This window comes from Coffea arabica, chromosome 7e (genome assembly GCF_036785885.1).
Source record: "Coffea arabica cultivar ET-39 chromosome 7e, Coffea Arabica ET-39 HiFi, whole genome shotgun sequence".
Classification (NCBI taxonomy): Eukaryota; Viridiplantae; Streptophyta; class Magnoliopsida; order Gentianales; family Rubiaceae; genus Coffea; species Coffea arabica.
The window spans coordinates 13,651,066-13,662,303 of NC_092323.1; the positions used below are offsets into that span (position 1 = coordinate 13,651,066).

The window sequence follows — 11,238 nt, forward strand, 5'->3', positions numbered from 1 at the left end:
AAACCTCCCTTGAGGTTTTTGATAATTTCATTGACCTCCCTTGAGGTTTCGAAAATAACATTGACCTCCCCTCAACTGATTTTGGGACCCATTGCTGATGTAACCTAGAATGAATTTGCTACTTTGCCCTTATGCATAAAAGGGTGATGAGAAACCAATTTCTGGAAAAATATAATTTGGTCATTAAATAAATGAACTAATAAAATGATATTAACTGTAGTTCTATCTCTAAGAAGCCAATGTAACTACACTTAAGAAATGACACTAATTGATGCACCAATATGGAGCCATTTTTTGTGATTGGACATGACTTTAGAGAGCAACACAAGGATAGTATTATACAAAAAATTGGCGAAGATGGAAAAATGGAGGGAAAAGAAGGAAAAAAGCATAGCTCCTCTCAGGTTAAAATATGCTTATTTGCATTAAGATTATTGACATGCTACCCACTCATGCTTTTGTATATGGTTGGCATTAGTGACAAACAATCAATGGTCATGAAATTTGGCTATGCAATCCTCACCATCTGCCTCATTCATCTGGGGGGCAGGTGGTGTTTGAAACTATCTTGGATTGCATCGACAGTTATGTAATACTATAACTGCTACAATTATAGCAATTTTGAACTAATGTCAAGTGACTTATGTTGCCTTACTAACTAGTTCAACTAATAAGTTGTTGCTTATTATCTCTTATTAAAGTTACAGTAGTAGTCATCCAACAATAGTCGTACATTTCTTCCAAATACAATCCAACTGACAAGTACTATTGGTTTACTTCTTACATAATCAGAAAAGATTTAAAATGGTTGGTACAATGTCGTGACACTTTTATATTTGTTACGAGAGTTTATCCAATTGATTTTATATTTTGGATGAATATAGATACAACACCTAGTATGATATTTATGATGAGTATCATGTTAACTATGGCCTTTGGTTGGTCTAGCCTTGCCACTTTTTATTACCTCAAAATTAGGTAATCACACTAAAAATAAATTATTTCTTGAGTTGCTTGAGCCGTTTATATGCTTTTGAAAGAAACTTAAAATATGGCCATTGCACTAGCCATTTGTGCAGACTGAAGCTTCAAGTTGTTGTTACTGCACTTTTCCTAATTGCTATTACACCTACTAGAATTTACTAATTATGTATGTCTTTTAATAGTTTTCATTATTTACAAATACAAGTTGTGGATAAGCAAAAAGGGCATATGTGGAACACAAATATCATCTCACTCCTCAAAATATTTTTTTAATGCTCATTTTCCTGACATGGGCTGATCATGTTACTACAACTATAAGTTCAGGGGAGGTTTATGTCATTTTTCAAACCTTAGGGGAGGTCAATGAAATTGTTGGAAGCCTCAGGGGATGTTTCTGAAATTATCCCTAGAAAGAAACTATAAGAAAACTAATGATAAAAGAATTAAACCCAAGTATCCAAATAACTTGTTAATTTTTTTCAATTAGACATGCCATCTCAGAGAAAGAGTATAGGTAATTAAAATAATAAATTTCACATATAAATATATTGATGCCATTAGTAAAATAAAAAATGCAGTTAGTTCTTGCTTTGAACAGTCAGAATGATAACAAAACTATTGCTATTGGATGGATCATCTAGTGTTCTTACAGTGAGCTACTTAACCTACATGCTCTTGCTTTTTCAAAAATCCCATCTAATGGTAATTTTATGAGATGGGATTTTTTTTTTATCATTATTGGTTGAAGAAGTTTACTTACGGAGGATTGAGAAATGGTGAAGATGGAGATGAAGAGGTGGGACCAGAAATGGTTGTCTCCACATATGGCCATGGATTCTCGATTTTATTTGTTTCTATTTCCTCCAGATGTTTAATGTATGTTTGATAAAAATATATAAAATAAAAAATAATTAAAAAAATACGTTCACAAAAAATATAAAATCTTTTGCCTCAAATTAAGAAACCGGTCAAAAGAAACAGCACTACACCTGTTTATGCGTTTTCATCACAACCGTAAGCAAATTGGAAAGAAATAAAAGAAACTGAAAAGATTGGAAGCTTATCTTAACAAAATGAGGCTGATAATAACATGAAGGGGGAAAAAAAATCTATGTGGTTATTAAATTATGGCCTGCATCAACTTTTGTTTGACTAGCAAACAATTTTTCATTATAAACTAATTACTAAATTAACTAATTAACACATTCATGACAATTTCATCGATTATTACTCTTAATCTGTTAAATAATCAAAGCAAGGAATGGACAATATTGACACCCTTCCATTTTATATCTACACTTTCGATGCACTGGTTTCTCAAAACACTTATTAATTTAGTATTGAAATTTGCACTGTGTTGTGTTAAATTACTGTTTAGTATAGGGAAGTGTGGGTTAATAGTTTCCTTAAGCAATCCAAAACAATTACATAAACTACCAACATTAGCCAAATGACCCATCTCTACAATAAAATTGTGCAACAAAGCAAATCTTATTCCATGAAAATTTATTCCCCAATACACAGATCACTCAAGACCCCCGCGGAAAATGAAAACCGAAATACAAACATTAAACCAAGACAAACAAGTCCTTAAATCTCGGCAACAACAGAAGAAGAGCCCTTTGACTTTGACTTCTCTCCAATCACCACATGATTCTCACCACCACAATAGTTCCTAATAGCAGTGAGCTCATACGGCGACGTATCAGTGGCCAGCCATTGCTCCACCGTGAACTGCTGCTGGAAACAAGCCTTGTGGACCCCAGTGGTGGTGACCTCCACATAGTTAACGTACCATCCGTGGTGACGGCCCGACCCGTCTGATGTCAAGTTCATAGCACAAACCGGACCCTCCAAGCATGGACCCTTCCCACTGAAGATGTCCAAGTTTCCCCTCTCGAAGTAGTTGTAACCCGGACCCATTAGCCCGCCCCAAGCTTCCAGGTTGTTGATCCTGATGCCGTACCCGTTTGCATCGTAAAGGGTCAGGGTTATGATTGAGTCCGTCCCGGCTTTCAGGATCGACCCGGTTCTTATATATACACTGTAAACACAATCTGGATCCTGCACCAAAAATAAGGGTTATGGAATTGGAAAGGAAAACTGTGAAATGGGATATGGGAAAGAAGACTTACGTCAGATCGGGAAATGGTGAAGATGGAGAGGAGGATGAAGAGAGGGAACCAGAGGCGGTTGACTTCATTAATGGCCATGGCTTCTTCGTCTTCTTCTTCTTCTTCTTCCTCTCAGATTCTTGTTTTTCTAGTGTTTTTTAAGCTATATCTGATTGGTCTGTATAAATAGAAGTGGACGGTGTAGATGGACCTTAGTGAGCTGAATGTACTCGAAGAAAAACAAAAGAAAAGGGCGGAAAAAGGGCCAATCTCCATTTCTTTTTCTTTTTTTTTTAAAATAAGATGTGTGTTTGGATAAGAATTATTTATCAAAAAAAATATTTTGCTTACACGGTCATAATATTTTTTAACATATCTTTTTTATTTTCTCAATCATCTTTTTATTTCATATTCATTTAATGACAAAAAATATTACATTAATTATTTCAAATAATTTCCTATCCAAACACATTAATAATATTTTAAAGTGCTATAGTAATTATCTATTGCTTTGAATAATTAAAGCCTGATAATTAATTTGAGATGAAATGCTTCCCAAAACTTGGATGACTATTATGATTGGACATTTTGTGAAGATTTGATAAAACAAGAACTCTGAAGTAATATATGAGTGTTTGGACAGCTAAATTATTGCATATAATATTTCACTAACATTATAAATACATTTTTTAACTCATTTTTTTATATTATCAACAATCTTTTTATCTCGCAAACATAACATCACAAAAAATGTTAGATAATTATTTCAAATAATACTCTATTCAAACACAAATATTCCTAGTAATAACTGTTTCCTTTTGTCTTGTGTATGCTAAAATCATTGTAGCACTATAGTAATTTTCTAGTGTATCCCATCATGATTCTTTAATATGCCCTTTTCTTTAGTTTAAGTTTACGTTAATGGAGTGGTTGAAAAAAAAAAAAGAAGAGAGTAAGCAGTTGGAAAGCAGATGTGAAATTCCTAAAATATATTAGATATGAGAAATAATCACATGATGTCTACCACAAGGATTGGTTCTGTAACTTCTGTTTTTACTAACGGTAACTTAACAACCCTTTAAGCATACAACAGGAAGTAAAAGCACATGGTCTGGTAAAATTTTACTATAATCTTTTGTTGGTTCTTGGATCGCGCACCTTGTTATGTTTGACATACGTTCATGCGAGGTCTAGCTAGTCGAATCGAGGTTAAATGCAATGTGAACTCACCTGCAAAATAATAAGGGAAGTGTTTGGATATCCCAATTATCTCAAATAATATTTCGCTTGCATCATAGACACATTTTTCAACCCACCTTTTTATATTTCCAACCACCTTTTTATCTCACATACATCACATCACAAAAAGTGCTACAGTATTATTCCAAATAATATTTCAAATAATACACTAACGGGACCATATCCTCTGGACTCACTTCAATGTTTAAGTGAGTAGCTATGGAGAGTTATATCGGATGACTAGAATACATACCTCTGAAGTTGGTAAAAGACTGATATTTATAATAAAAGAGCTAAAGAACGGAATGATGAGATCTATTGATAGTGATCTTATAGAATAAAAGGTGACGATGGTGTTAGTGATAATGTTAAACGACAGGGTGATTGATTGATTGTCACATCAATCATATTAATCACTAATTAGAACATGATAGTTAACCGAGGTTTCTGTTGATCTCGGATGAGCAAGCCATGCCAAAGCGAGTTTTTGTAAAGACCAAACTGGCTGAGGTATCCTCTAGGCTGAGAAGGCGGAAGTACCCACCATGTAGTTTTTACTATTTTTCTCTAGCAATCCATGTTTGGTTTTCTGTAGTCTATAACGGCAATGGGACACAAATACATAAACATATTACACCTTTTACAGAGCAAGAACATCAAAATTAGCCAATTTGAGATTTTATTTCATTAGATGCCTGAATCATGAATAATCAAATAACCAATCTCTGTCATTATATTGTATGAAACAAGCCACAAGTTACTTTTCTTGAACAAAATGCAACCATTAATGTTACATGTTAAAAACTATACCATATGTTGAACTGACTGATATATGTAATCATAAACTATATTGAAAATTCTTCTTTCGACATCAAACTAGCTGTCTATACTAAGATAAGGCTTGTCTCTATGTAAATAATCCTCTAGTTTTAGCAGAGGTCAAAGGGTCACATTTCTTGATATTCATCACAATTGTTAGGTTGAAATGTTGGCATTATCCCCTTAATATTTGGCTATAATTTGATTAAGCATGTGGCTGCATGTCATTTGTCCAAAGGCTGCATAAAAATCTAGCAGTATCTCAAACCACGTAATTAGAATAATTAAAGCCCCTTTACACTGTGCTAAGCTGACACCTGTTGAATACGAACAAAGGAAAAGTCAGAAGGAGCCTGGATGGATATGATATCCCTTTGAAATTGCCAGATTGCTGGTGTCCTTTCAGACTTTATCTAGGGAGCAGGGGCCTTTGGTATTGTAACTCCTACACATGGCAGGTGTTTAGGTTTATTAGGGGAAGGGATAATTTCAGAAACCTCCCTTGAGGTTAGGCTTTATCTCACCTAGCTCCCCTGTGGTTTCAAAATTAGCACTTAGCTACCTTATCAAATCGAGGGGACAAAATGTCTCCATCAATCAGAGTTAAATGACGAAATTACCCTGCAAACTATCATGATAAAATGAATTGGAATAATGGAAAAAATATTAGGCCTCATTTTATTCTTTGTGTATTCTACCAATATTTTCCCTCCATCAATACCGAATTATTCTTAGTGTTTTCTATTAATTGTGATAATTTTTTTCATATAAGGGACATCATAAGGGTACATATGAAAGTAAATTCTTCTCTCTCATGTAAATTGAATTATTTATTGGTAAATTATATCTCAAGGGCTAACAAATTTACACAAAATGTCAATCAAAGGGAGCTAAGTGCTAATTTTGAAACCATAGGGGTGCTAGGTGAGATTAGGCCTAACCTCAAGGGAGGTTTCAAAAACTATTCCTTAGGGGAAATACCTTCAGACCATATTGGAGAAGAGCCAAAACAAAAAATTTCTTTACAATTCCAGTTGAGAAGGTTGTAGTTGCTCATTGCGGAAGAAGGATTCCATCACATCATTTCCTCTCTTTTCCAAATTGTTGATTCGGATTTTCATATTTCGGATGAATCATAATGGGTTGAACGTACATTTGGTCCAGTCTTGCCTCTAATGATTGACCTAAGACCTTAATTAAATAATGTGCACAAAATCTGAATCTTGTATGGATTTATGCTTTACACACAGTCACCAACAGCTTTAAGAAAAAACCCGAAAGAGATAAACTTACAAAAATCTGAAAGAAAGGTTTGTGAAAGTTTCTACCAAATCTAAGTTTATTAGTTGGGATGTCAGTTCAGTAACTTGAGATATTTCAAATTTTCATTTAGATCGGCTCTTAAACTTTCTCTTTTTCTTAATCAAAAAGAACAAAACACCATATGAAACGTAACCTAAAGTAGACTCAGAAATTGTAAAAGATGGAGGTGAGAACGAAGTTATGAAACCAAAGAGAAATGAGTAAGTTTCCTATGTTGGCTGCAAGTCATTTGTCTGCGCAAGAGATTTTGGTTGCATATCATTTGTCCAAATGTGAAATCAAGATCCCAATAAACCATCCAACTTGCACTCAATAGCCATCAAAAAGAGATTGGCTATAACTCATGGGTTCAAACCCTATTTACAGTAAAAAAAAATCTGAAAAATTGTTAAAACACACCTTTAATCTAGTTAAATTTGTAAATCTGTTACCTATAGGTTCTCCTCTTTGTACCTCTTTATAGAATATGATAAATTAGGTTTTAGAAATATTATTATTGCGGTAAAAAAAAATAGAAATCAAAATTCGAATACAAGTTTTTGTCCCCCGTCTTAAAATCAGAATTCAATTTTGACTTACTTTAGTCTCAATTTCAACTTCCACTTTCCATATTTTAACATTGAACAAAAATAGAATTCCCATACTAAAAATAATCCCACTAAATATCAAACATCTCCAAATCCCAATACAGACCACTCGAGAGTGGAAACTAAAGAACAAAATCAGTAGTATTACACCATATGGCAAACAAGCCTTACATCTCAGCAACAAGAGGGGAAGATGACTTGTAAATACCATCATAATCACAGTAGTCCCTGATTGCAGTAAGAGTATGGGGCGACCTGTCGGTGGCCAACCATTGCTCCACCGTGAACTGCTGCTGGGCACAGGCCTGGTGGACGCCAGTGGTGGTGACTTCCACGTAGTTACAGTACCATCCATGGTGAGGACCCGATCCGTCTGATGTCAAGTTCATAGCACATACCGGACCCCCCAAGCATGGACCTCTCCCACTGAAGATGTCCAAGTTGCCTCGCTCAAAATAATCGTACCCTTCACCCATTAGTCCTCCCCAAGTCTCAATGTTCTTGATTAGGATCCCATATCCGGCTGCATCAAAAAGGGTCAAGCTTATGATTGAATCTGTCCCACCTTTAATGATCGACCCGGTTCTTATATAAGCAGTATATACGCAATCTGGATCCTGCATGGAATTGTATATTGGTACTTATTTTGCTTCCATTGAAAACAATAATAAATAAACAGCAACAAAGCGAATGCATAAAAAGTAACTTACATCGCATTGAGAAATGGTGAAAACGGAGGTGAGGATTAAGAATTGAAGCCATGAGATGTTTGATATGTCTTTGAAACCTTTTCCCAATACAGTCATGTCTCCTACTTGTTGAGTTTGTTTTTGTTTTTATATATATATATATGTATATTTTTCTGAGGCCTCTGGCCTTCTTGATCTGTATATGACTGATTTAGAGGAGCCAGGAGGAGGTAGAGAGGAAAATATAGGTAGGAGGGAATTAAATGTGGAGCTACAGAGGTGGACCTATATAAACCACATGACTAGTTTGGACAATTTATCGACAAAGGAAAGATTGACAAGGATAGAACAGAAAATTGCCTGCAATTTCTTTGCGAAACGAAAATGAGCTAAGTGTGCAACACTTTCGTTAAATTTTCTCATCGGACATGCAGTACAGAATTTTAGAACGTGAACAAACCTTATTAAATGTAGAGGAACTAATAGTAACCCTTTTTACCGTACAAATATTACAAATTTTATCCATAAATTTTCAGTGTAAAACTTAGCACGAGTCATATACAAATCTATTCATGAATGGAAAAATTTGTTGGAACCAACTCACCTTATTAAGTTGGTCACTAGTAAAATGTAAGGTAAAGACCTGGTTACAAATTAGGGTTCAAACTTTTGTACTCACGGCAAAATCTAAAGAGTGTGCAGTGGTAGTGCATCCCATCAACTTAGAGGTGGGAATCACACTCTCTAATCTCTCGATCCAGTTAAGAGTCGACAATTAGCGAATTTTTTTTTTTTTAAAGAGTTTAGAGGGAGTGATTCCCAATTCTGTATCGACAGTAGAATCTAAAAAATGCACAGTAGTACAGCCTTTTAATTTAGAGGTGGAATTACTCCTTCTAAATTCTTCTTATCCAGTTGAATCCTCCTCCGGATAGGTATATAAAAAAAGAAAAAGAAAATTTGCTGGTCTACCCGGATTTGGTAATTTTTTTGTTTGCTTGGCATGTTTCTATTGGTATCATAGATATCTCGCTCGGCTCTCAATAGTTCGTGGAATGACCAAACTGCCATCTTCACTGTCCAGGACGAAGACTTTTTATTCTTTATTTTCATTTTCATTTTCATTTTTTTATTTTATTTTGAGGGAGACAAGGACAGGAACTCTTAACCAATGTTATCAGAGGGGCAGATGGATAATTAATGACAAAGCTATCAACTTTCTTGTTGCCTCGTTGGACCAATGAACTGAGTAAGCCAAGGCTTTGCGGTTCTTCCCTTCAATATTTTTCAACAATTCAATAAACTTTTCCATCATAGGCTTGATCGGAAAGAACAAAGAGTCTAAATCCTACACTTGGCCTGATTTTATTTTTTTTCTTTTCCCTTTTTTTGGTTGATAAACAATTCAATATGGATTTGGATGCAAATAAATGTTCCCAAGTACTGACCCATGGTAGTCGGTAGCTCATACTATGTTACTTGTCCAACTCATGTGGTTTGATTGTTTTTTTATTGTGGATTTATATGCCCACTTCTGAGTTTTGGTAAGTTTGGTCAATGAAGAAATCCAAGCTATCCAGGAGGAGGAGATTAGTGAGACAAAACTGTGTATTTAGACGAGGGTTAGTATCATTCTTGTGACTTTAAATAAATCTAGTCTCAAAATTCTCTTCCTGCTCAAAGCTTGCAAGAAATGTTACTAGTCTTAGTAGCAGCAAAAAATTCTATACACTTCACATAAATTTCTTGATTGTTGTGGACTGCCCGGCATGTTTTGAACGCAGTGTGGTTCGCATCGAATCCTCTATCCAACTCTAAACGCTAATTTTGGGTACAATGCAAATAAAAAAAAGTTGAGAATTTTGCTGTTCTTTCTGTACTGTAAGTTTTGAGAATTGATATTCGCACTTTCATTTTAACCTCTTGTAGTTCAATTCGCTCGCTAAATAACGTACCTTCAAAGGGTGCAAGAGACTAATTTGAGAATGCAAATATCACTTTCCCAAGTTTTGGTTGAAAGTCTACTCGTTTCATCTCGTCTCTCTGTTGAAACAAAATAAAAATTCTTAGCGAACTAAACAACGTTTTGAGACTTGCAGCCTTGCACCTTTAGTACCAGTTAGGTCATAACAATCCTTATTAAGTTATAATTTGTGATGACATAAAAGAAAAAATGATTTTTTTTTTAATTCCACAGTATCTTGAATGTCAAACCGAATGGTGTGGCATAGATTTTCTATACAAAATTAAGGGATTGTAAAAAATTTATTGATTTCGTTCTTAAATTCTTCAAAAATTCTCCTATTGTGATATCAAACAAATTCCTGGTTCCAAAAATTTGTAGTAAGGTGCAATTATAAGACTTTTCGGGTAATTCAAGGAAAAAAATATTAATCAAAAATATTGTTAAACACACTTCTTATTTCTCAAAAAAAAAAAAAAAGAAGTAAAAGACGGAAAAAGGTTTCCAGTGTGTCAAATATTTTGCATTGCAAAGGATGGAAAGCATAAATACACAAACTTCAAAAAAAAAAAAATTTGTAGTACGTAACAAAATATTCCACATCGTACATTACCATATTGAAAATTTTGTATCTGTCTACACCAAGGACATCCAAGATTTCCAAATCAACCTTTGTCTAACTCCTATTCTCATGCAAATTAATTTCCATTTTTCCATTCATTTCGGTAAGATTTTGCTTCCCTTTAACCTGAACTGCTCCTCACCTCCTCATGGGGGAGCTGGTGCCACCGGTAGGGGACGGGAACGATGACCCTCCCTTGCATCCCTCGCCAAAACATCCGCGTCCTAGCTCGCCGGAGAAGCCATCTGAAACCTACGTTGTCCAAATCCCTAGGGATCAAGTTTACCGCGTACCACCACCTGAAAACTCCCACATTTCCGACAATTACCAAAGCCCTTCTCGTGATAACAAAAACAGATGTGGTGGACGTTGGACTTTAATATTTCTTGCCATCATGCTAGTTGGATTTGGCATCTTTGTCACCATTCACATTTTAGCGAAGCCTAAATCCCCTGAATTTTCCGTAATTCATTTCCATAAAAAGAATTTGAAAGCCTCAAATCATCATTCCAGTGTTCCTGAATATGAAATCTTGTTACAAGTTGACAATCCAAATCAGAACATGGAAGTCCATTATGGAGTTGGAAATGTGACCCTTAGTTTTAAGGGCCACAAGATTGCTAGTGGTGGATATCCATTGCTTCAACAAGAAGCAGGGAAGCCTATTAAGGTTGATGAAACCCTGTATGGTAGAAAGGAAGCATTACCTGGTTGGGTTGCAAGAAGCATGAATGGCACAAGTCCCAAGTCCCTGATTTTGAATATTGATGTGCCTATTGAAATTGAAACATGGGGGAAGGATTTGAAGAAAGAACTCATTGTTGGATGTGATCTGCAGGTAAATACCTTAGGCGAAGGTGCAAAAATTTTATCTCAAAATTGTGGAACAGATTTTTAG

General features: G+C 35.0%; 3 protein-coding genes across 3 annotated transcripts; 1 reads left to right on the plus strand and 2 right to left on the minus strand.

Annotated features, from left to right (window-relative positions):
• Positions 1-2,456: 2,456 nt before the first annotated feature.
• On the minus strand, positions 2,457-3,299 carry LOC113700404 (PLAT domain-containing protein 3-like). The gene is made up of 2 exons (XM_027220840.2): positions 3,120-3,299; positions 2,457-3,048 (listed from the first exon to the last, which is right to left on the minus strand). The coding sequence occupies exons 1-2, from the start codon at positions 3,195-3,197 to the stop codon at positions 2,575-2,577; spliced, it is 552 nt and encodes a 183-aa protein (XP_027076641.1). The 5' UTR covers positions 3,198-3,299; the 3' UTR covers positions 2,457-2,574.
• Positions 3,300-7,114: 3,815 nt separating this feature from the next.
• Positions 7,115-7,998, minus strand: LOC113701273 (PLAT domain-containing protein 3-like). Its single transcript, XM_027221842.2, has 2 exons — positions 7,777-7,998; positions 7,115-7,683 (listed from the first exon to the last, which is right to left on the minus strand). The coding sequence occupies exons 1-2, from the start codon at positions 7,870-7,872 to the stop codon at positions 7,234-7,236; spliced, it is 546 nt and encodes a 181-aa protein (XP_027077643.1). The 5' UTR covers positions 7,873-7,998; the 3' UTR covers positions 7,115-7,233.
• Positions 7,999-10,488: 2,490 nt separating this feature from the next.
• On the plus strand, positions 10,489-11,238 carry LOC113700548 (NDR1/HIN1-like protein 13). Its single transcript, XM_027221024.1, has one exon. The coding sequence runs from the start codon at positions 10,489-10,491 to the stop codon at positions 11,236-11,238; it is 750 nt and encodes a 249-aa protein (XP_027076825.1).

What these genes read in the sequence shown, in the direction of transcription:
- LOC113701273 (XM_027221842.2), bottom strand. Translation starts at nt 7,872, where the DNA reads ATGACTGTATTGGGAAAAGGTTTCAAAGACATATCAAACATCTCATGG. An exon ending in TCACCATTTCTCAATGCGAT is followed by an intron (nt 7,684 to 7,776) that starts GTAAGTTACTTT and finishes AATTCCATGCAG; the next exon opens with GATCCAGATTGCGTATATAC.
- LOC113700404 (XM_027220840.2), bottom strand. Translation starts at nt 3,197, where the DNA reads ATGGCCATTAATGAAGTCAACCGCCTCTGGTTCCCTCTCTTCATCCTC. An exon ending in TCACCATTTCCCGATCTGAC is followed by an intron (nt 3,049 to 3,119) that starts GTAAGTCTTCTT and finishes TTTTTGGTGCAG; the next exon opens with GATCCAGATTGTGTTTACAG.
- LOC113700548 (XM_027221024.1), top strand. Translation starts at nt 10,489, where the DNA reads ATGGGGGAGCTGGTGCCACCGGTAGGGGACGGGAACGATGACCCTCCC.